The sequence below is a fragment of the Eucyclogobius newberryi genome, unplaced genomic scaffold (genome assembly GCF_026437365.1).
Source record: "Eucyclogobius newberryi isolate DKJ021-1_F unplaced genomic scaffold, fEucNew1.0.hap1 SCAF_2, whole genome shotgun sequence".
In the NCBI taxonomy this organism is placed as follows: domain Eukaryota; kingdom Metazoa; phylum Chordata; class Actinopteri; order Gobiiformes; family Gobiidae; genus Eucyclogobius; species Eucyclogobius newberryi.
This window is the reverse complement of record NW_027315834.1, coordinates 22813912-22840129: the sequence shown is the minus strand read 5'-3', so window position 1 is coordinate 22840129 and position 26218 is coordinate 22813912. Positions and strand designations below refer to the sequence as shown.

The 26218-nt window shown below is 41.1% G+C and overlaps 1 protein-coding gene across 2 annotated transcripts in view; it reads left to right on the top strand.

Moving 5' to 3' along the window:
* fibcd1b (fibrinogen C domain containing 1b) overlaps positions 1 to 26218 on the top strand; it is a 143195-nt gene that overhangs the window by 77463 nt on the left and 39514 nt on the right. For both annotated transcript variants that reach the window (XM_072454577.1, XM_072454576.1), the window contains one exon: positions 18482 to 18578. In XM_072454577.1, the coding sequence (XP_072310678.1) occupies positions 18482 to 18578 (97 nt within the window). The remainder of the gene's footprint in view (positions 1 to 18481; positions 18579 to 26218) is intronic.

The window sequence follows — 26218 nt, the reverse complement described above, 5'->3', positions numbered from 1 at the left end:
ATTCCAAAATAAGTTGTCCAACTTTGCGGCTGCGCCGCACACAGACCGTAAAAGGTATCTCAAAAAATTGGATAACTTTAGATTCCCCACTTGTCCAGAGGACGTCCGCCGATTTTGAAGTCGGTGGGCAAAACGCCCTAGGAGGAGTTCGTCAAAGTTTGACGTGAACAAAATGGCTAACACAGCGTGTTTTCATTTTCAAAGGAAGATGGCGGCCATAGGGTAAGTCTGGGGGCGTGGCCACAATAATATTTGTTTTTTGTCCTCACGAGAGGAATGCGTGTCCCGAATTTCGTAGCTTTACGCCAAAGTTGACCTCGGGGCGTCTCCCATAGGCGCAATGTATTTTGACTTTTGTCGGTGGCGCTGTCGCGCCATTTTTTAACGAAAAAAAAAATGGCCCAGAAAAAATAAAATTTTTCGCCGATTCTGAATTTTGGGCAAAGTTTGGTGAGTTTTTGAGCATGTTCAGGGGGTCAAATTAGAGATCAAAGCGCTGAAGAAGAACAAGAAAAATAATAATAATTAAAGCCGCAAGCGGCATCCAACGGCCCTCGCGGGCCGCCGGCCTTCCGACTCTGCTCTCTGCATTTTACAGAGATGGCGCTAACGCAATTGTCTAAGAACTAAGACAGTGACACATTGGACATGTACAATGCTGTGCTTAACCAGTGCAAATGAAGACAAATATCGGTCAAATGTGCAGCTCCAGCGCACAGAGACCGTGACACTTGGAATAAAAATATGGATAACTTTTGATGCCCCGCTTGTGTAGATGATTCTCCCCAAATATGAACTTGATCGGATAATCGCCCTAGGAGGAGTTTGTAAAGTGTGAAGTGTAAAAATGTGGTCATTTTAGAGATTTTGCGGTTTCCCCATAGGGATAACATGGGATGTTTCTGTCATCGCTACGGCTACGCTTTACCAAATATGACTTTGGCTCCCATACTTTTATTTTGGGGATGGCAAATGAGAATTGTGTGCAAAATGTCATGTCATTTGGAAAAACTCTTGTTTATAGGCCACTCTGAAGGCCAAATAGTCCAAATTCTGCGAAAAGTTTGCGGCTCAGCTGCACAGAGACCGTAAATGTTATCGATAAAATTTGAATAACTTTAGATGCCCCACTTGTCTAGAGCAGGTACACTGATTTTGAGATCGGTGGGCCAAACGCACTAGGAGGAGTTCGTTAAAGTGTGAAGCGTAAATGTGAACATTTCAAAGATTTGGCGTTTTCCCATTTGTGACAGTATATTTGCAGCTCCACGGCACAGAGACCGTACCACTTAAAATCAAAATATGACTAACTTTTGATGTCCCGTTTGTGTATATGATTTTCCCCAAATATGAGCTTGATCGGGCAATTGCCCTAGGAGGAATTTGTTAAAGTGTGAAGCGTAAAAATGTGGTCATTTTAGAGATTTCGCTGTTTTCCCATTTCTGACATATATTTGCGGGTCCGCCACACAAAGACTGTAGTACTTAGAATCAAAATATGGATAAGTTTTGATGCCCCGCTTGTGTAGATGATATTCTCCAAATATGAACTTGATCGGACAATCGCCCTAGGAGGAGTTCGTTAAAGTGTGAAGCGTAAAAATGTGGTGATTTGAGCGATTCTACGATTTTTCCATAAGGATAACATGGGATGTTTCTGTCATCGCTACGGTTACGCCGTACAAAATATGACTTTGGCTCTCATACTTTCATGATCAGGATGGCAAATTCGAATTTTGTTCAAAATATCATGTCATTTGGAAAAACTCTATTGCTTATAGGCCACTCTGAAGGCCAAATAGTCAGAATTCTGGGAAACGTTTGCCGCTCCGTCGCACAGACCGTAAAAGCTATCCTTAAAATGTGGATAACTTTAGATGCCCCACTTGCCTAGAGGACGTACACCGATTTTGAGGTTGGTGGGCAAAACGCACTAGGAGGAGTTCGTTAAAGTGTGAAACAGAAAGATGTTGATATTCGAGAGATTTAGCGGTATTCCCATAGGGATAACATGGGAAGTTTATGTCATCGCTACGACTACGCCGTAAAAATTAAGGCATTTGTCTCATTGGCTTTTTTGATCGGGACGCCAAAATAGAATTTTGGGTAAAGTTTAGAACATTTTGGTAAAACTAATTTTTGACCTTCAATGTTAATTTAAAGGTCACTCTGTAGGGGGCGCTATCGCGCCCATTTAAATTTTGTCATCATAAACTGGTCCAAACTAGAAAGTTGAACAACTGATTCAAATTTGGTCATAATCGGACTGGTTTTGATCAAATGGGAGCATTTTTTAGACCTGCAATATTCCAAAATAAGTTGTCCAACTTTGCGGCTGCGCCGCACACAGACCGTAAAAGGTATCTCCAAAAATTGGATAACTTTAGATGCCCCACTTGTCCAGAGGACGTACGCCAATTTTGAAGTTGGTGGGCAAAACGCCCTAGGAGGAGTTCGTCAAAGTTTGACGTGAACAAAATGGCTAACACAGCGTGTTTTCATTTTCAAAGAAAGATGGTGGCCATAGGGTAAGTCTGGGGGCGTGGTCACAATGATTTTTTTTTTTTGTCCTCACGAGAGGAATGCGTGTCCCGAATTTCGTAGCTTTACGACAAAGTTGACCTCGGGGCGTCTCCCATAGGCGCAATGTATTTTGACTTTTGTCGGTGGCGCTGTCGCGCCATTTTTTGACGAAAAAAAAAATGGCCCAGAAAAAAATAAATTTTTCGCCGATTCTGAATTTTGGGCAAAGTTTGGTGAGTTTTTGAGCATGTTCAGGGGGTCAAATTAAAGATCAAAGCGCTGAAGAAGAACAAGAAAAATTAAAGCCGCAAGCGGCATCCAACGGCCCTCGCGGGCCGCCGGCCTTCCGACTCTGCGCTTTTGACTTGATAAAGATGGCGCCGTTATTGTGTCTTGAATAAAAAAAGAACTTGACAGACGGCGACACATTGGACATGGCCAATCCAGTGCAAATGAACACAAGTGTCAGTCAAATTTGCTGCGCCGCCGCACAGAGACCGTAGCACTTGGAATAAAAATATGGATACCTTTTGATGCCCCGCTTGTGTAGATGATTTTTCCCAAAGTAAAGCTTGATCGAGCTATTGCCCACGGAGGAGTTTGTTAAAGTGTGAAGCGTAAATGTGAACATTTCAAGGATTTGGCGTTTTTCCCATTTGTGACAGTATATTTGCAGCTCCACGGCACAGAGACCGTACCACTTAAAATCAAAATATGGATAACTTTTGATGCCCCGTTTGTGTAGATGATTTTCCCCAAATATGAGCTTGATCGGGCAATCGCCCTAGGAGGAGTTCGTTAAAGTGTGAAGCGTAAAAATGTGGTGATTTTAGAGATTTCGCTGTTTTCCCATTTCTGACATATATTTGCGGGTCCGCCACACAGAGACCGTAGCACTTAGAATCAAAATATGGGTAAGTTTTGATGCCCCGCTTGTGTAGATGATATTCTCCAAATATGAACTTGATCGGACAATCGCCCTAGGAGGAGTTCATTAAAGTGTGAAGCGTAAAAATGTGGTGATTTGAGCGATTCTACGATTTTCCCATAAGGATAACATGGGATGTTTCTGTCAACGCTACGGTTACGCCGTACAAAATATGACTTTGGCTCTCATACTTTTATGATCAGGATGGCAAATTAGAATTTTGTTCAAAATATCATGTCATTTGGAAAAACTCTATTGTTTATAGGCCACTCTGAAGGCCAAATAGTCAGAATTCTGGGAAACGTTTGCGGCTCCGTCGCACAAAGACCGTAAAAGTTATCCTTAAAATTTGGATAACTTTAGATACACCACTTGTCTAGAGGACGTACACCGATTTTGAGGTTGGTGGGCAAAACGCACTAGGAGGACTTCGTTAAAGTGTAAAACATAAAAATGTGGTAATTTGAGAGATTTTGTGGTTTTCCCATAGGGATAACATGGGAGGTTTCTGTCATCGCTACGACTACGGCGTAAAAATTTAGGCATTTTTGTGATTGGCTTTTGTGATCGGGACGGCAAAATAGAATTTTGGGTAAAGTTTAGACAATTTTGGTAAAACTAATTTTTGACCTTCAATGTTAATTTAAAGGTCACTCTGTAGGGGGCGCTATCACTGCCATTTCAATTTTGTCAGCCTAAACTGGTCCAAACTAGAAAGTTTAACAACTGATTCAAATTTGGTCCTAATCGGACTGGTTTTGATCAAATGGGAGCAATTTTTAGACCTGCAATATTCCAAAATAAGTTGTCCAACTTTGCGGCTGCGCCGCACACAGACCGTAAAAGGTATCTCAAAAAATTGAATAACTTTAGATGCCCCACTTGTCCAGAGGACGTCCGCCGATTTTGAAGTCGGTGGGCAAAACGCCCTAGGAGGAGTTCGTCAAAGTTTGACGTAAACAAAATGGCTAACTCAGCTTGTTTTCATTTTCAAAGGAAGATGGCGGCCATAGGGTAAGTTTGGGGGCGTGGCCACAATGTTTTTTTTTGTTTATCCTCACGAGAGGAATGCGTGTCCCGAATTTCGTAGCTTTACGCCAAAGTTGACCTCGGGGCGTCTCCCATAGGCGCAATGTATTTTGACTTTTGTCGGTGGCGCTGTCGCGCCATTTTTTAACGAAAAAAAAAATGGCCCAGAAAAAATAAAATTTTTCACCGATTCTGAATTTTGGGCAAAGTTTGGTGAGTTTTTGAGCATGTTCAGGGGGTCAAATTAGAGATCAAAGCGCTGAAGAAGAACAAGAAAAATTAAAGCCGCAAGCGGCATCCAACGGCCCTCGCGGGCCGCCGGCCTTCCGACTCTGCGCTTTCGACTTGATAAAGATGGCGCCCTTATTGTGTGTTGAATAAAAAAAGAACTTGACAGACGGCGACACATTGGACATGGCCAATCCAGTGCAAATGAACACAAGTGTCAGTCAAATTTGCTGCGCCGCCGCACAGAGACCGTAGCACTTGGAATAAAAATATGGATACCTTTTGATGCCCCGCTTGTGTAGATGATTTTTCCCAAAGTAAAGCTTGATCGAGCTATTGCCCACGGAGGAGTTTGTTAAAGTGTGAAGCGTAAATGTGAACATTTCAAGGATTTGGTGTTTTTCCCATTTGTGACAGTATATTTGCAGCTCCACGGCACAGAGACCGTACCACTTAAAATCAAAATATGGATAACTTTTGATGCCCCGTTTGTGTAGATGATTTTCCCCAAATATGAGCTTGATCGGGCAATCGCCCTAGGAGGAGTTCGTTAAAGTGTGAAGCGTAAAAATGTGGTGATTTTAGAGATTTCGCTGTTTTCCCATTTCTGACATATATTTGCGGGTCCGCCACACAGAGACCGTAGCACTTAGAATCAAAATATGGGTAAGTTTTGATGCCCCGCTTGTGTAGATGATATTCTCCAAATATGAACTTGATCGGACAATCGCCCTAGGAGGAGTTCATTAAAGTGTGAAGCGTAAAAATGTGGTGATTTGAGCGATTCTACGATTTTCCCATAAGGATAACATGGGATGTTTCTGTCAACGCTACGGTTACGCCGTACAAAATATGACTTTGGCTCTCATACTTTTATGATCAGGATGGCAAATTAGAATTTTGTTCAAAATATCATGTCATTTGGAAAAACTCTATTGTTTATAGGCCACTCTGAAGGCCAAATAGTCAGAATTCTGGGAAACGTTTGCGGCTCCGTCGCACAAAGACCGTAAAAGTTATCCTTAAAATTTGGATAACTTTAGATACACCACTTGTCTAGAGGACGTACACCGATTTTGAGGTTGGTGGGCGAAACGCACTAGGAGGACTTCGTTAAAGTGTAAAACATAAAAATGTGGTAATTTGAGAGATTTTGTGGTTTTCCCATAGGGATAACATGGGAGGTTTCTGTCATCGCTACGACTACGGCGTAAAAATTTAGGCATTTTTGTGATTGGCTTTTGTGATCGGGACGGCAAAATAGAATTTTGGGTAAAGTTTAGACAATTTTGGTAAAACTAATTTTTGACCTTCAATGTTAATTTAAAGGTCACTCTGTAGGGGGCGCTATCACTGCCATTTCAATTTTGTCAGCCTAAACTGGTCCAAACTAGAAAGTTTAACAACTGATTCAAATTTGGTCCTAATCGGACTGGTTTTGATCAAATGGGAGCAATTTTTAGACCTGCAATATTCCAAAATAAGTTGTCCAACTTTGCGGCTGCGCCGCACACAGACCGTAAAAGGTATCTCAAAAAATTGAATAACTTTAGATGCCCCACTTGTCCAGAGGACGTACGCCGATTTTGAAGTCGGTGGGCAAAACGCCCTAGGAGGAGTTCGTCAAAGTTTGACTTAAACAAAATGGCTAACTCAGCTTGTTTTCATTTTCAAAGGAAGATGGCGGCCATAGGGTAAGTTTGGGGGCGTGGCCACAATGTTTTTTTTTGTTTATCCTCACGAGAGGAATGCGTGTCCCGAATTTCGTAGCTTTACGCCAAAGTTGACCTCGGGGCGTCTCCCATAGGCGCAATGTATTTTGACTTTTGTCGGTGGCGCTGTCGCGCCATTTTTTAACGAAAAAAAAAATGGCCCAGAAAAAATAAAATTTTTCACCGATTCTGAATTTTGGGCAAAGTTTGGTGAGTTTTTGAGCATGTTCAGGGGGTCAAATTAGAGATCAAAGCGCTGAAGAAGAACAAGAAAAATTAAAGCCGCAAGCGGCATCCAACGGCCCTCGCGGGCCGCCGGCCTTCCGACTCTGCTCTCTGCATTTTACAGAGATGGCGCTAACGCAATTGTCTAAGAACTAAGACAGCGACACATTGGACATGTACAATGCTGTGCTTAACCAGTGCAAATGAACACAAATGTCGGTCAAATGTGCAGCTCCAGCGCACAGAGACCGTGACACTTGGAATAAAAATATGGATAACTTTTGATGCTCCGCTTGTGTAGATTATTTTTCCCAAATATGAGCTTGATCGAGCTATTGCCCACAGAGGACTTCATTAAAGTGTGAAGCGTAAATGTGAACATTTCAAGGATTTGGTGTTTTTCCCATTTGTGACAATATATTTGCAGCTCCACGGCACAGAGACCGTACCACTTAAAATCAAAATATGGATAACTTTTGATGCCCCATTTGTGTAGATGATTTCCCCAAATATGAGCTTGATCGGGCAATCGGCCTAGGAGGAGTTTGTTAAAGTGTGAAGCGTGAAAATGTGGTCATTTTAGAGATTTCGCTGTTTTCCCATTTCTGACATATATTTGCGGGTCCGCCACACAGAGACCGTAGCACTTAGAATCAAAATATGGATACCTTTGGATGGCCCGCTTGTGTAGATGATTTCCCCCAAATATGAGCTTGATCGGACAATCGCCCTAGGAGGAGTTTGTTAAAGTGTGAAGCGTAAAAATGTGGTGATTTGAGCGATTCTACGATTTTCCCATAAGGATAACATGGGATGTTTCTGTCAACGCTACGGTTACGCCGTACAAAATATGACTTTGGCTCTCATACTTTTATGATCAGGATGGCAAATTAGAATTTTGTTCAAAATATCATGTCATTTGGAAAAACTCTATTGTTTATAGGCCACTCTGAAGGCCAAATAGTCAGAATTCTGGGAAACGTTTGCGGCTCCGTCGCACAAAGACCGTAAAAGTTATCCTTAAAATTTGGATAACTTTAGATACACCACTTGTCTAGAGGACGTACACCGATTTTGAGGTTGGTGGGCAAAACGCACTAGGAGGACTTCGTTAAAGTGTAAAACATAAAAATGTGGTAATTTGAGAGATTTTGTGGTTTTCCCATAGGGATAACATGGGAGGTTTCTGTCATCGCTACGACTACGGCGTAAAAAATTAGGCATTTTTGTGATTGGCTTTTGTGATCGGGACGGCAAAATAGAATTTTGGGTAAAGTTTAGACAATTTTGGTAAAACTAATTTTTGACCTTCAATGTTAATTTAAAGGTCACTCTGTAGGGGGCGCTATCACTGCCATTTCAATTTTGTCATCATAAACTGGTCCAAACTAGAAAGTTTAACAACTGATTCAAATTTGGTCCTAATCGGACTGGTTTTGATCAAATGGGAGCAATTTTTAGACCTGCAATATTCCAAAATAAGTTGTCCAACTTTGCGGCTGCGCCGCACACAGACCGTAAAAGGTATATCAAAAAATTGAATAACTTTAGATGCCCCACTTGTCCAGAGGACGTACGCCGATTTTGAAGTCGGTGGGCAAAACGCCCTAGGAGGAGTTCGTCAAAGTTTGACGTAAACAAAATGGCTAACTCAGCTTGTTTTCATTTTCAAAGGAAGATGGCGGCCATAGGGTAAGTTTGGGGGCGTGGCCACAATGATTTTTTTTGTTTATCCTCACGAGAGGAATGCGTGTCCCGAATTTCGTAGCTTTACGCCAAAGTTGACCTCGGGGCGTCTCCCATAGGCGCAATGTATTTTGACTTTTGTCGGTGGCGCTGTCGCGCCATTTTTTAACGAAAAAAAAAATGGCCCAGAAAAAATAAAATTTTTCGCCGATTCTGAATTTTGGGCAAAGTTTGGTGAGTTTTTGAGCATGTTCAGGGGGTCAAATTAGAGATCAAAGCGCTGAAGAAGAACAAGAAAAATAATAATAATAATAATAATAATAATATTTTTAGCAAAAACAATATAGCCGTTTTTACTATAACAACAAATGATACATCGTTTGAAAGCTCTAAGCCTTCCCCATGCCGCCATGGGGTGGAATCATCATTACGAGCGCTTACGCGCTCGTCACTCCCTATTCCGTCGGGATGCCCCGCCCACTCCCCATAGACTTCCATTGATTTGAGCAGATACAAGCATGGCCCATGCCTGCGGCATGGATTCTCGCATACGGGACGATGCCAGGAGGGTTTTTGGAGGAATGCTTCGCGCTGCTGTTGTCAACAATTAGTGAATGGGCTACGCCCATTCACTAATTGTTGACTATTTCTGTCATAGCAGGAGTAAGTATGCATGATCCATGCCTTCGGCATGGGCTAGTTCACTGTACTTGCCAGGGGCGACGGGGTACCAAACATGCGGGCTGTGCCCGCATGTTTGGTCAGACAGTTGCAACGCTGCCTTCGGCAGCGTTGCGGGAGCAATAGGCCCTCCCCCTGCTGGGGCTCGGGCCTAATAATAATAATAATAATATTTTTAGCAAAAACAATATAGCCGTTTTTACTATAACAACAAATGATACATCGTTTGAAAGCTCTAAGCCTTCCCGATGCCGCCATGGGGTGGAATTATCATTACGAGCGCTTACGCGCTCGTCACTCCCTATTCCGTCGGGATGCCCCGCCCACTCCCCATAGACTTCCATTGATTTGAGCAGATACAAGCATGGCCCATGCCTGCGGCATGGATTCTCGCATACGGGACGATGCCAGGAGGGTTTTTGGAGGAATGCAGCGCTTCGCGCTGCTGTTGTCAACAATTAGTGAATGGGCTACGCCCATTCACTAATTGTTGACTATTTCTGTCATTGCAGGAGTAAGTATGCATGATCCATGCCTTCGGCATGGGCTAGTTCACTGTACTTGCCAGGGGCGACGGGGTACCAAACATGCGGGCTGCGCCCGCATGTTTGGTCAGACAGTTGCAACGCTGCCTTTGGCAGCGTTGCGGGAGCAATAGGCCCTCCCCCTGCTGGGGCTCGGGCCTAATAATAATATTTTTAGCAAAAAAAATATAGCCGTTTTTACTATAACAACAAATGATACATCGTTTGAAAGCTCTAAGCCTTCCCGATGCCGCCATGGGGTGGAATTATCATTACGAGCGCTTACGCGCTCGTCACTCCCTATTCCGTCGGGATGCCCCGCCCACTCCCCATAGACTTCCATTGATTTGAGCAGATACAAGCATGGCCCATGCCTGCGGCATGGATTCTCGCATACGGGACGATGCCAGGAGGGTTTTTGGAGGAATGCAGCGCTTCGCGCTGCTGTTGTCAACAATTAGTGAATGGGCTACACCCATTCACTAATTGTTGACTATTTCTGTCATAGCAGGAGTAAGTATGCATGATCCATGCCTTCGGCATGGGCTAGTTCACTGTACTTGCCAGGGGCGACGGGGTACCAAACATGCGGGCTGCGCCCGCATGTTTGGTCAGACAGTTGCAACGCTGCCTTCGGCAGCGTTGCGGGAGCAATAGGCCCTCCCCCTGCTGGGGCTCGGGCCTAATAACATTCCGATGCGAAAACAATGTTTCCCATTTTTCAAATATCATAAACTATACATTTTCGGAAAGCGCTCGCGCTTTCCTACCTCATGGTGTGGGTCCCTGGTCACTGACGGGTACTTTCATTAATTTTGAGTGGGCTCCGCCCACTTTGTGTTTTTGGCCCTCTATACAGTAATAATGTTAAATTTTTGCATTACATGTTTGTATGCACGGAACATGCAAGAGATGGGGAACGTATTCGTGAGCTACTTGGCGCAAATGAGTGCTTTATATCTCAATGTAAAGTGCTCGTTTAGTGCGCACTTTTGCACGGGCTTCGCCCGTTTACAACGGTAATGTTCCATTTTCCTACTACTAATTAGTATGCACGGGGCGTGCATGAGTGAAGGAGTGCGTTAGTGAGTGTTTGGAAGTGGGCGAGCGCTTCGCGCTCGATTTCGTGCGCACTACGTGCGCACTTTCGCAGCCGTGCTTTGCACGGCCTTACGAGACTAATAGGCCTCTCGCCAGCTTGTGGCGCTCGGGCCTAATAATAATATTTTTAGCAAAAACAATATAGCCGTTTCCACGATAACAACAAATGATACATCGTTTGAAAGCTCTAAGCCTTTCCGATGCCGCCATGGGGTGGAATCATCGTTACGAGCGCTTACGCGCTCGTCACTCCCTATTCCGTCGGGATGCCCCGCCCACTCCCCATAGACTTCCATTGATTTGAGCAGATACAAGCATGGCCCATGCCTGTGGCATGGACTCTCGCGTACAGGACGATGCCAGGAGGGTTTTTGGAGGAATGCAGCGCTGAATGCGGAATGCAGCGCTGAGTGAATGGGCTATGCCCATTCACTCATTGTTGACTATTTCTGTCATAGCAGGAGTAAGTATGCATGATCCATGCCTTCGGCATGGGCTAGTTCACTGTACTTGCCAGGGGCGACGGGGTACAGACAGTTGCCTTCGCAGCGTTGCGGGAGCAATAGGCCCTCCGCCCTGCTGGGGCTCGGGCCTAAATATAGCCGCAAGCGGCAATGATCGGCCCTCGCCACGCCGCCGCCACGCCGCCGCCACGCCGCCGCCACGCCGCCGCCACGCCGCCGCCACGCCGCCGCCACGCCGCAAGAGGAGCCCCAATTGTCCTTTTATTACGCCTACTGCTGAATCTGTGACGCTGTCACATCTTCTCCCCTTTGTTTTACCATCAAAAAGCTATTTTATTTTGAATTCTTGGCAAAATGTGCGGCTTTGCCGCACAGACACCGTGACTCTTTGAATGAAAATGTGGATAACTTTTGATGGTCTTGAAGATGAGTCTCACCAAATTTCAGGTTAATAGGGCTGACGCCCTGGGAGGAGTTTGTGAAAGTCTAAAGTGTAAACATGAAAGGTTTCGGTCATCGTTACGGCAACGCCATAACAATTATGACATGAGTCATTGACTTTTTTGATGGGGATGCTAAAATTGAGTTGTGTGTCAAATTTCATATAATTTCGCAAAACTAAACATTTAACCTCCATATAAAATCTGTAGGGGGCGCTGTGGCGCCAAATGAATTTATTTCACTTCAAGTAGGTTTAGGGCAAAGAGTTTAACAACTGATTCTAATTTGACGCAATTCGGACTTTATCTGCGCAAACGGCAGAAATTTTAAATATGGGAGATTTCTGAAATTCTAGCTACAGTTTGCGGCTTCGCCGCTCAGAGACCGTGAGAGGTATCAATGTAATTTGGATAACTTTTGATGTCCCACTCCTCAGTAGCATTTTCACCAAATTTCAGCTTTTTAGGGCCAACGCCCTGGGAGGAGTTCGTAAAAGTACGACGTTTGGAAAAACTCCGAAGTCATGTTTAGCCATTTTTGAAGCAATATGGCCGACATTTGGTTGGGCGGACGGCATTGCCGTAATAATATTTTTTACTTCTCTTGTCACCATCTACCTCTGCGCCAAATTTCATGATTCTACGATCAGATTTTTTTTGGGTCATTTCACATCTCTCAATGCATTTTTGGTACATTTGGTGGCGCTGACGCGCCAATTTTTTTTATTTTAGAAAAGGGAAATAGCCAGAATGTAGAGAGGCACGATTTTTAGAGGTGTGCAAATTTTTGTGACTTTTCGTCAATGTTCACTGGGTGAAAAATAGGGGGGTTGGTCCCGAGAAGAAGAAAGAAAGAAAGAAAGAAAGAAAGAATAATATTCCGATGCGAAAACAATGTTTCCCATTTTTCAAATATCATAAACTATACATTTTCGGAAAGCGCTCGCGCTTTCCTACCTCATGGTGTGGGTCCCTGGTCACTGACGGGTACTTTCGATAATTTTGAGTGGGCTCCGCCCACTTTGTGTTTTTGGCCCTCTATACAGTAATAATGTTCAATTTTTGCATTACATGCTTATATGCACGGAACATGCAAGAGATGGGGAACGTATTCGTGAGCTACTTAGCGCAAATGAGTGCTTTATATGGGGATGACGACCGCTTCGCGGTCGTCATCCCAATGTAAAGTGCTCGTTTAGTGCGAACTTTTGCACGGGCTTCGCCCGTTTACAACGGTAATGTTCCATTTTCCTACAACTAATTAGTATGCACGGGGCGTGCATGAGTGGAGGAGTGCGTTAGTGAGTGTTTGGAAGTGGGCGAGCGCTTCGCGCTCGATTTCGTGCGCACTACGTGCGCACTTTCGCAGCCGTGCTTCGCACGGCCTTACGAGATTAATAGGCCTCTCGCCAGCTTGTGGCGCTCGGGCCTAATAATATTTTTAGGAAAAACAATATAGCCGTTTCCACTATAACAACAAATGATACATCGTTTGAAAGCTCTAAGCCTTCCCGATGCCGCCATGGGGTGGAATCATCATTACGAGCGCTTACGCGCTCGTCACTCCCTATTCCGTCGGGATGCCCCGCCCACTCCCCATAGACTTCCATTGATTTGAGCAGATACAAGCATGGCCCATGCCTGCGGCATGGACTCTCGCGTACGGGACGATGCCAGGAGGGTTTTTGGAGGAATGCAGCGCTTCGCGCTGCTGTTGTCAACAATTAGTGAATGGGCTACGCCCATTCACTAATTGTTGACTATTTCTGTCATAGCAGGAGTAAGTATGCATGATCCATGCCTTCGGCATGGGCTAGTTCACTGTACTTGCCAGGGGCGACGGGGTACCAGACAGTTGCCTTCGGCAGCGTTGCGGGAACAATAGGCCCTCCGCCCTGCTGGGGCCCGGGCCTAATTACCCTTTTGAAGTCAGATGTGGAAAAAATATAAATCTTTTGAATGGACAAAAGTACTTAAAATAGCACCCATGAACGTGAAGCTGAAAGCCATGAATAGATAATGCATAAGTGCTGGTAAATTTGTTCAACTAACACTGCATTAAAAAAAATAATGAATTAGACATGGCGAACAAGCTAAGTAACACATGAAGGTGTGAAAAAAAAGATAAACTGATCTACTGTGTGAGCCACTGTCACACCTTTAGCGTGTTGATTCTAAATCCAATGCCTTCACTCCTTTCCCACCTCCAAACTTGAGAAAAACACAGACATTCTTGTGGCTTTATACATCAGCTCATGATGCCATGATGCTATTGTGCATCTCCTCATGTTGGTTTGTGACACTTGTGCTGCTCTGGCCCTAAACGATTCCACCTGCAGAGTAAAGCTGCTAATACAGATTTACAGGGGGACAGGACATCACTGTGACATGTTTGAACTGCTACTGGTGTAGGATATGCTTGGCCAGATTGAATATTAATGCAATTAGTATTTTTGCAATTTGTTGAAAATATAGAGGGTGGGGCGACTATTGAAATGGTTGAGTAGTCTCTGAAATCCACCGTTTGCGCAGTTGTGGGCTTAATAATATAGTCTATAACCAATTTATGATGGGTCTAAGGGTTCACCCCCCAGGGACATCAAGAATCCTGTTGCATTTCTGGCTATAATATTGGGAATAAGGAACCTGATATTTTGTAATTGCACTGGTCTATAAAATACACATTGCATATGGGAAAGAGTGTCCGGAGTGTCTGCCAGTGTGGTCCAATGGATTTGGTTTTCCATCTGGTGGATTACAAAGCACGCATGAGTCATGCCAGCAAAATTGTTCAAATGAATGAATAAAAATGAAAGTATTGTGATTTCTGGCATGTCTTTGTGATTTCAATGCATTTTTCCCTGTTGTGTAAAGCACTTTGAATTGTCTTGTGTAAAAATAAACTTGCCTTGCCATATCATAGTAATTCTCATCTAAATGACACAAATAAATCCTGGCTGTTCTGTCAAAATGTCTGTATCTTATTTTGTTTTACAAAACAAATTTTGTTTTACAAAACAAATGTAAAGGTCTCGTTATCCACATTTATTTTGAAACTACGGTAATTTTGTTAGTGTTTAGTTACTGGGACATCTGCACATAAGTTTATTGCCTCATTCACTTTTCATTTAGAGCCAACAAACATACATTTCACAAAACAGCAAAGATAATTTCACATTCTTGCAAATCCTTCTGATGCTTTCTGTCTGTAAATAAATCAAACTAAATGTCTGATTATGGTTTACGGCACAGAAGCTGGCATTCTTTCTGAAATACTTCATGACAGTTTAACAGTATCCGACCACAGTGAAGCTGTGGTTTTTTTTTTTATGTCGGCAGGTGTACAACATGGTGGGGTAAATAATGTAGGATTTCACAGTGTATGTGTCAATATACAATAGATCTTTAATTTGCTGTATCACATTGGATTACAGAATGATCTTACGAGCATATACAAGGCCAAAAGGGGCAGCTTCATAAATAAAGCTGATGTAGACAGCACATCATCTTTTTTCAATACACAAATCAAGCTTTATTTTTAACCACACAGAAGTGCTTTTGCTCTCCATATGAACAGCCAATTCATAATTGCTTCTTCCATTGCTATTGCTGTAAATCGGACAATCGCTTACCAGGAATAGCTCACAAGAGCTCTCTCTGTCTCTCTCTCTCTCTCTCTCTCTCTCTCTCTCTCTCTCTCTCTCTCTCTCTCTCTCTCTCTCTCTCTCTCTCTCTCTCTCTCTCTCTCTATATATATATATATATGTATATATATATATGTATATGTATATATATATATGTATATATATATATGTATATATATGAAGAGGTTGTTTTTTATTTATATATATAATTTTTAAAATTCACACTGGTGATAGATATATCTAAAGCCTTATATTTTGTCCTATGCCCTAAGGAAACTTAATCTAATATAATTTTAGCTCCACCAGAACTAATAATAAAATAATAGTAAATAATTTGTTAATAAATCATATCTGATGATATTAGTCTGGATTGCTGCTGCAAATTAGGCCAATACAATTGTCTTTGTCACCTAGCTCACCAACTCATGGCCTGCATGCGCGCACACAAACAGAGTCAGGCGGACAGGGCTTCTACATTATGTCCTGGAAAATCCTTTCTTCGGCTGCGTGGCCACAGGGCAGACACAACATCAAACTTTTGCTGTCAAGGTCAGGATCTGTCAAGCTGCACTTTACTGTTTAGGTCTGTGACCAGTGACAGCCACTGCCAGAGAAGGTCATTTGTCTTATTGATTAAACAGAGGTCCACAGAATGCAAAATCTGTATTTATATTTTCCTGAAACTAATGCATGCTGCCACCTTTATTTCATGTGTGTCACAACCATCATTTTACCAAGACATTTGTATACTCCTTGTTATACATTGGTGACATCTTTAAATCCACATTGCACTTCAATCATTTGCCGTTTTCTTTGCTTAGTTTAGATTTTATTGTGTGTTTTCCTTTGTGACATTAAACACATTTTTACAGCTGGGCTTGTCCCTAAAATGCAGTGTTAGTGTTGGCAGAAGTAGAAGGAGTCTTTCTCTCAGTTGAATAGCCACCTGAAGCCTGTGTGCGCCACAGACAGCGTGACAGAGGACGTGTGCCTCACTCTGCTCCTCTGTGCACCTGCTGCACTCATGCTCTGTGCTTGGATGAAGCTCCTCAGAGTTCTGACAGATTAGCTGTGGCAGTTCACTTCAGATTAGAGTTAACTCTGCTCTGGCCCTCCTGCCTCTGTTGGCTGACCTCAAAGGTCACAGAGAGCGTGGATTTTTCTTCTCTAGAGATATACAGCACTAGTCACATACTTTCTCCTGGTTAATGGGCTGATCTGTTTCTTGAGCTTGATGTGTTATAAGTAAACATTCCTTCACTGGAAAGGATATAAACATATTGGCTTTGTTGCCGGTACCTTTAAAGTTGCAAAATGAATAGCAAATTGGCAGAAAGAAGTCCAGTAGACATGAAATGAGATTAAGGTAATGTTTCATGTACATAGTATGTGATTATTTTTAGACAAGGCGACGTGATCTAAGTGTCTGGCAGAACAAAGAGCAAAGCTTGTAAAGGGCTCTCGGAGCAGTGGTTTCAAATCCCCTTTGTTTCATTTGTTACAAGGTGCTTCGACCTTATATATGTCCAGCATTACACACTGGCAATTTTGTAAGACCATGGAGCAATAAAGTCAGAGTTGAGATTGAAAAGGTTGGATGGTCACATCTGTGACAAAATCTTCATTTAAGGACAAGATGAGGAAAAGTTGTATAGACTTGAAGATAACATGACCATGATCATGATGCTGGATTTTGTAATGAGAATGGTTATGGAATTGAAACTGTTGAGTCTGGAGACATTTTGGGGTGGCATCTCATAAGAGCCACTATGACAGGCGCCATCTGGCCTCTGATGGGGCATTTGGAGATTAAGAATGATGACCAAAACGCTCATTTCCATAATAGAGAGGAGACTTTATACTGCAAGTCCATTTCCCCTCACAAATATGCTTCCCATTTTTGATTCATCTTGAGCTGAACATAGTCAGCATTTTCAGACATGTTTAATGCTGAGAATTAATACAGATCCGTTTGACTATGAGGAAGTGTATCAAAATAGATGAGCTTTTTGCAAATATTCCCAGTTTCTTTTCTTTTTTTTAATCTATCTATTAACTTTTAAGATAAGCTAATCCTTTATTGTCCACACATGGGGAAATTTCGTTTTATATATATATATATATATATATATATATATATATATATATATGTATGTATATATATATACATTTATTCATTTTTTAAATTATTGATATAGATGGTTTAGAGGTGTTTAATTTATTGTTATGGTAAATTCAGTTATGTAGACCTATTTTACATTAGTGTGTCAGAGTTCATTGAGGCATCTGAACAGATTGTCATATTGGTCGATCCTATTTTTTTGTGCATACGTATGGTATTCTAAATGTGAAATATGATACAGAAATTGCTCAAACTTGGCAAATGTTGGAGGATTATCTTTGTTCCAATTGAAGAGTATACATTCTTTAGCTAAATATTATATTATCCCCAAATGATTTTGTAGAAGTGAGTCAATTTCCAAATCATACACTTATAGAGGATTATTAAAGGGCCTGTTGATGATTTTTGCAGTAAAGTCAAGTATTGAGTTCCAAAATTTCCATATTTTTTTTACATTCTCAAAGAATTTGAATGTAAGAGCCTATGAGTTTGACATATAGTGCATTTAGAAGACATACTGGGATACACAAGTACACTTTATGCACACATTTATAATCTTGTTCCATTATTCTGTTGCTTAACATTTTTTGTAAAAACACTACAAATATGATCCCATTGCTCATCCAGAAATTCAATTCCTAAACCTATCTAAAGAGATGACTCCTCTGTTTTTTTTTTAATACACCGTATTCTCTGTTTCTATCATTGAAAATGTTGTGGCTCCTCACTTAATATTCCTACATCAATGCTTTATTATGCTCCCTCAATTCCCACCAAAAAGAAAAGGCCTGCATTTAATCTCTTTGTCTGCATTTAGGATTATTGTACTGTGAATATATTTCCCATTCTTCTGGAATTTCAATTAAGTATGCAGATTGTGCAATGATTTGATTCAAAGTCAGTCAAGATTTAATGGATTCCTTTTATTAGCTTCCGACAAATTGCCTTTTTAGTGGGGAAAAGTGTTTGCATTATTCATTTGTGAAAGAGCAAGCATTTATGAGTTCATTTAGTTTTGCTGGAGATGAGCACATCAGCAAACCAGCAGTGGGATTTGTAGAGGGAGATACAGTGAGTCATGGGCAAGCGGAGGAGGAAGAGGAGGATGAGGAGGATGATGATACTCACACAAATGAAGCCGATGAAACCTTTGACCTGTGTGCTGCCTCTCCAGGTGATCCAGCACAGGGAGGACGGCTCGGTCAACTTCTTCAGAGGCTGGGAGTCCTACAGGGAAGGCTTTGGGAGGATCACTGGAGAACACTGGCTTGGTAAGTGACGTACACAATCATTCATGGCATTATCAGTAGATGTAAACAACTGGTGGTTCTTATTCATATTTCTCATGAATCATTTCACTGACATATGAGACGGAAGTAAAAGTAGAGGCCCAAATAATTACTCAAGTAAGAGTAAAGAAATATTTGGAACTACTACATGAGTACTTGGTGACAAGGATTTGAGTTCATGTCGTCGGACAAACAAAGCATTAAATAGTGCACAGATTCTGGTATTTTCAAAGAATAGATGCAAAAATAAATTGTATTGGAAGATACAGTGCAATAGTTCAAAGTATTTGATGCTGTTCCCTTTTGAAAGAGAACCGTAAACCTTTACTCGTGCAAGTGTCTCTGAAAAGTATAATTTCTTGAATGTTGCTGAAGTAAATCTCTGCATCTGTTACACTATTGTTTTATGAAATATCATATTTTCCGGGCTTTAAGTCGCTCCGGAGTATAAGTTGGTGGATATAAAGTCAAATACAACGTTATCATTGTACTTTGACAATGGAAAATCTGTGTCTTGCCCAAGTCTGATAGTATGACATCATCACATTCTAGAATCTGAAAACAACCAATAGAATTTAACAAGCTGCCGCCATTCGTCCTCAAACAGAATAAATGTATGAATTAGAATTGTAGATATACACTGACCAGTAATGACACATTGTGCTATCTGCAGTTTATCTTCTCAACCCAAAACTGGCATTATCATGACCACAGGAATATAAATGGAACTACACAAGGATCATATCTATTTTGAACTTTCTATGGATGCGATATCACCCCAAATGCAGTTTTTTAGATGAGAAAACCAGTTACATTTATGTGGAGAGATATGTTGAAACCTAAATACCTCTTTGCCCAGGATCAAACTGGAGTAAATGGAGCTTGAAATCTATTTCTGTGGGAGCGCACTGTTGGTGCAGATGAAGGTCGTGGCCGTGCGTACAGGGGTGGAGATAGCATCAGCAAACACTTGTGCATGAACATGAAGTCATACATATAGCCTTACAATACAAATCACATTAGTTTGAACTTAAAACACACTTTAATAGGTGAAGATTATTCTGTTTACCTGATCTTTGCCTTACCACTGTGGAGTAGCTAGAAATGCTTGTTACCCATGTGGCATGTTCCCAGTGGAGAAAGAGATATGTACATCTTTGTGTTGACCTGAGGCCATTACAGAGCACAGCCCTTCGATCTTCAGGCAGAGCACCACTGGAACATGGCAGGAATATGGAGAGGCCAGAATTTAACTGAGTGAATGTGAATGAGCCCACTCTCTGAAACGGCAAAGCACATTGTGTGTTTGAACTTGTCTTGGCATCCCATCATCGATTAGTTTCAAGGCACAAATTGAAAATGGATTCATGTTCCCTGTAGCTGTATTCTTGGATCCAGCCGGACTAATCTATATTACAAATACAGGTGCTCACATGCATTTGCTGTGACACACGTTGTGACGTCTTGAATAAGATTCACCCACTGTAATACTGTTGAAATGGAATAGAAAGGGTTTTGTCAGGAAGACATTCGTGCAGAACTATATGAAAATAGCTACAACATGAATTGGCAGAGTGAGAAAAAAACATTAACTTCAGTATATTGGAATAATTTTTAAAGCTTAAATCACATTTAATTGACTTTAACTTGCTTGGTGTTTGTACCTGTATCTGTGTGTCATGATACATCACTTCAATGATGTATCAGTGATGTATCAGTGCAGGTTTTAGCACAACCAGAGTTCCCCCTAAAGTCATGCCACAAGTTGCCTCTCATTTCTTATTTGAGCAGGATAATAAGCAAGTTGACACAGTGACCAGAAAAAAGGAGTAAAACGAAACATGCTGTGCGTATCACTGTGAAAAACCAACACGCTGCTGAATAATCTGTCCCAACGGGGCCCATAATAAGAGTATAAAAGTAGGCCAAGGCAATTCCACTGTCACCATCAAATCTATTAGACACCTGGGTCGCAGAGCTGACGGGACGTGTCTGCATGTAATGTAGGTTATCAAATGGTTTAATGCCGTCCCAAAGAAGCTAACCCAGTTTTCCAGATGGCCCATCACACGTCTACATTTTGCCTTGTATTAAAAAGGCAGAAACCATTCATTTTGATGAAAATGAGTGTCATTTTGAGTTCAAGGCTTTGACTTGGGCTGCTGGTATTCTTTATAAAAACATGAACTGGCATCTGAATTGAGTTGCAATGTCCCTTTGAAGTACTTTCAGTTACTTTGTTGATACAGTTACTTTATTCATGTAGTCCTATCCTTTGTCTCTCTTCCCCCACTTTGGCTATTGATGAATGTGCCCATGTGACAGTGTCATTGTCATACACCGTATATAGGGTCATTGTTGGTGACAACCAGGATAAACACAAGAGTGTCCTGGTCAAAAGGCACAACAACTACACACAGCATCTTCACAAACATATACATACATAATCAATAAGTCTAAAGTGGAAGTCTTAAATAAAGCATTTGAATTTGCAGGTGCAAGGTGTTTAATCTCTCTCAGATGTAGTTAGGTGCTGTGCATTTGCCTTGTAAAGGCGTTATGTCTGGTGGCAAGGCAAACTATTGTGGGCAATGTAAGTGAGTTGAGTGGTCAACAGTGTCGTCCATTAACTGTGAAGCGTTTTTAGTGCTAACAGGTTGTTGTTTTAGCAAGCCACTTGAACCTCCAATGAACACTAGCCCTGGTATGTCTCTCATACAGCTCTGTGTTTAGTTGTTGCTGGTGATCACACAAAACTACTGCATTAATGTCAGCATATTCAGGATCCTGGCATTGCTTTCCTTGGGTCCACAGGTTCCTCCTGTGTCGCAAGCCTCATAACTTGACTAGAGCATTATCCTGAATTGTGGTAATTTGAGAGTGTTGATGTAAATGGTTTTCCTATATGTAAATGTGTCATATGCATGTTTATTTATACAAAAATGATTTATTTTGTGTCCATATTATTTTGGCTAAATCTTTGGATTGTGTGTGTTTGTAAGCTGGATGCTTTGCAAACATTATTTAGTTTTGCATTATACCAAAATTGAGCAAACATTTCACTCATGATTCGTTGTTGCTCAGAGTTTACTCCAGGTCTGTTTCAGTTCTTCCTTAGAAACACTTTCTCTTTTGAGCGGCACTCAATTTCATTAATCATTGGAGCATTAACGTTTCAATCAATATCTCTAAATGCAATTCTCTTTTTGTTAGCTTCCACAATTACACTTTAAACTTTTGTTGATTCTCCAAACGGCTATAATAGATTCAGTCCAACTTTGCTTCCTTACTTTTAATCTTGAATTGGTCTATTTAGCTAAATCCCTACACTTTTTATTCTGATTTATACACCGCTAAACAAGCTAAATTCTAGCACAATGACAATAACATCTTGAATATATTTGCATGATATTTTTTTTACTTGACGGTTGAAACGTATTTTTAAAATGATATAACTTGAAATAAATTGTTTCCACAGAAGGAGTACGTGCTTAAGTTTTGCAATAAAAACTGTAAAGGTGAATTTTATATTAGAACCACTGGTGCATCCACGAAAAGATGGAAGACAGGGCCTTATTTTCATCAATCAAGGTTTCTGTATTGGTGTCATGGTGCCCTAACTTTCAGGTTTTTACTAACACTAAGCCATTTACTCGCCGCAGGAGTCCTCCCTTTTATTTAGCAGAATCTTATCTCGTCACCTTTTTTTTTTTTTTTTAACCGTTATAAACCAGGAGAGTCCAATTGAGATTAAAAACCTTGTTTCCAATGGCGTCCTGGCCAAGAGGAAGCAAAGTACACATAGTTACATAAAAATAATGATATGGACAAGGTTATAGGAAACAATGACACATTATTGAGGAAGTGTCTCATGTTTTCTGCCTGGTTTTAAAAGGCATTTAAGGACAAGACCTCAGTCACTTTCCAATTTTTCTGCAGTGTATTCCAAGCCAAAGGAGCTGAGTGGACTAAGCCTTTCTTCCCCAGCTCTGCACAGGCAAAAGGAAGATTGAGGAGATTCATACTCAAAAACACTGACACTCAAAATAACATTTAACATAAATGGCGAAGTATTTGGGTTGAATCCTCAAGTTATTGAGAATTTAAGAAGAACCATGTGAAAGTTTATATGATGAGGATATAATCAACTTTTTTTTGGAGTGCTTTATTGCACAAACAAGTGCGCTATTGAGTGGGCTTACCTATCCACAAACCTGACTCGCACTTGGCCTGGAGGAGTCTCCTCAAGAAATATTCTTCCTTTAGCTATATTATTCCACAGTATGGCATATACCTAAACATCGAGAATGTTCTGAACAATGGTTCAAATTTTAGCTCACTCAATAAAATAACAAAAGAACAAAAATAATGGTAACACAATTTGAGATTTAAAGTAACAAAGAAACCAGAGTATGTAAACGAAATTTCCCCTTGTGTGGATATTAAAGGTTTATCTTATCTTATCTTAAAAAACAAAAAACAAATAAACTGTTAGAGATTGAGGTCCTCCGTCCCTCCATGAAACTCAACCGAGACCGCCCAATGGTTACTTGGTTCCAAGTAATTCAGTTTTACATGTGGTCTTCTGGGACATCAGTTACCACATAGTAGCTTAGCCTCTGCCGTGCCCTTAAACTCTTAATATTTGAAAAAAGATAAAGTCCTCGAGCAATGTTTTGCTGGCCAACACTTAAAAGTAACTAGAATATGTTATTAATAATTGGAGATTTTTTTCATTCCAAACTTCAAAAGTGCAAACACACAGAGAACGTACACAGCAGGCAGAAATACACTGTCATATGGTATTAAAGGAAGCACAGGGATCTGTGCACTGTAAGGCTTTGGTCATGAGATCACAGAGCCCCTCTTGGATTAGGCACACAAAGAGGCTTTCACACAGCCCTTTCACAAATACAGACACTGAATAGAAGATGCGTGTTGGGCTGTGATGCGGCAGCACAGACCTACAACATGTTGCTACCAAGATGTGATAAATCATGCACAGTAATAGAACAAAAATAGGACAGAAAATGTGTACTATATTTTTCTCATTTCAAATCCCTATTAGAAGGTTACTAAAAAGCATGTCGTGGTGAATAGAACAGGAAAGGCCTGCCCCATGCCCAGATGGCAGACCCACCTCCAGTCTGAGGTCCTGTGACGACAGACGCTCTTGAGGCTGTCATTTAACCCATCATTCAGAGCGGCCCATCTGCCAACATTCATTCATGCAATTAAAATGTCTCTAGCAGCACGTGAAGACTGCTGAACCTCCAAGACTTTACCCCACAGATGCAAACAGTGGTTATAAAGAATCAAATTCAAATAGTTTTGAAGGATAAATACGGTTGTCATGAATTTAATTTTTCGATTATCATTTGATTCCTGGACTTTTGGTTTCACACCGAGTCTATTAGAACCACCTGACTTTCAGTGAAGATGCCTTTACTGTCATCATAACATGGGCACATGACTAGAGAATGTAGAGAATAATGTGGACAATGTTTTCTATCGTTTTACATCAGACTGAGGCCAATTCATTTGAAACATTAAGTCCAAATATTCCAAATAGCAATTATTAACCATACTGGCACATCACTTTCTTTAAAAAGTTATTTTAAATATAACTAAGTAACATTTTCCCTTTACTGAACGTCTTTGTAAGTCCCTTTGATGATTAAATATTTATTTCTGGAGCGTTTGAAGTGTCCATCATTGCCCCCTGCTGTCGCAGACAATTTGGCTGAAAAACCCTGGCTTTTTTTTTAAATCTTTGGCAATGTGAACTTGACTTTCTTATTAATCTATGTGTTGTCACGTGATCAGATATGAGAGGCAGAGTTTAGTTCTTGCGTCACAGCAGTAAGGTCCTGGGATCGATTCCCAGGTGGCGCTGGGTCTTTCTGTGTGGAATTTGCATGTTCTCCCCATGTCTGCGTAGATTTCTTCCGAGTGCTCCGGTTTCCCCAGTATGCTGGTGTATGAGTGTGAGTGATGGATGGAAATTAGCCCATGGCGTGTTTACAGCATGTATTTCATGTATATTCATTAACATGTACTGCAATGATCAAATAAATAAACAAATAAACAAGTGACCTACAGGGGGAGCTCTTTTGCCAAAGTTACTTAGTTCCGCTCCCTTGTGAAAATACATAGTCAGAAAATAGACGCAATAGCGTTTTTCTTTTTTTTTTTCTTCACATATTTCTATTTCTTTCTTTCTTTATTTTTTATATATTATTATATTGTAATAAAACAGTATAATCACATACAAAAACATTTAACTTTGCCAAATATAAAAGAAAGAGCCAAGGTCAGTGGGGTTGTCTTCGGATCGGTGTCGGCAAATGTTGCACGGCTGGTTTTCTGCCCTAAGACAGCAGGGGGCGACGACGGGCACTTCAAACACAAAAAAAAATACATATTCAGCTACCACGGGGACTTACAAAGACAATAAAGTGAACATTTTACTTAGTTTTGCTTTACTCATAATGTGCATTTAATGTATATTCTTATGCCCTTTGGGGTCTGTCTCTCTTTGTCCTCCTCTTGTTTGCTCAAACCTGTGTCATTTCCTAGATTTGGTTAAAAAAGAAAAGCTTTTACTATTGTTTTTACACAGAACCAGACTATGGTCCAAAATGAGACCATCTCTTTTTTTTTCTCTTGACCATCCATTATTCCTTCAAGTATTTACATTTGGACCAAAGGGTCTAGATAAAGCAATACAAGTGTGAAAGCACCCTGGTCCCTAACACATCCTTTTAGCATAGACAAGGACCTCTTATTTTACATTTACAATTTATTGGGAAATTCCCATCAATGTAATAGGTAATGCAATTAAGTTGCCCAATATATGATTGGAGCTTGTTCCTATACAAAAAACATACAGAAAAAAACAAAGATGCAAATAGTCTCACTTAAGCACATAAAGCCAGCTGGAGAAGGCTTATGTTCTTTAAAAAAAATGCTTTGGGCAAAAGCAGGATGAATATAAAGATGAGCATGTTATGGATCATTCCCTTGTTTTTGTGACTTATCTCTTGCTCTTGTCACCTCTCCTGCAGATGCTTGAGGTCAGACAGTGAGAGTGCAGTGGAGGTGTTATGGTATCACTTCAAATAACGCTCCAGGATGTGGCCGTATCTGAATGAATAGACCCCATCTTGGACTGATAAGACAGAGAAATACTTAGACGTGTTATAGTATTTGGACCAATATACTATTGGCCATTCGTGGTTAATCTCAATAATGGCATATCCTGGTACTTAAGTACAATCGGCGCACCCATCCTTCACTCATCCTGCTGTCATGAGAACACAAAAGACTCTGCCTCCATTTCAACAAAAGCACACCTGAGCCAAGCCAAACAAGTCAAAATATATTCTCCTCTCATGATTACAGTAGTCAGCCCTGCTCAGTCACATGTCACAGCAAAAACATCTACCTTCTATGAATCAGACTTTTCAGAGGGAAATATTTGTTTGATTGGATTAACATACAACTATAATATTGTGACAGTGACAGTGAAACCGACTGCATGAACAGCTCATACTCGATTCCTCCAACACAGTATTTTTTACCGCTATCAAAACTGTAATTGTTCCACCACCTATCAATGT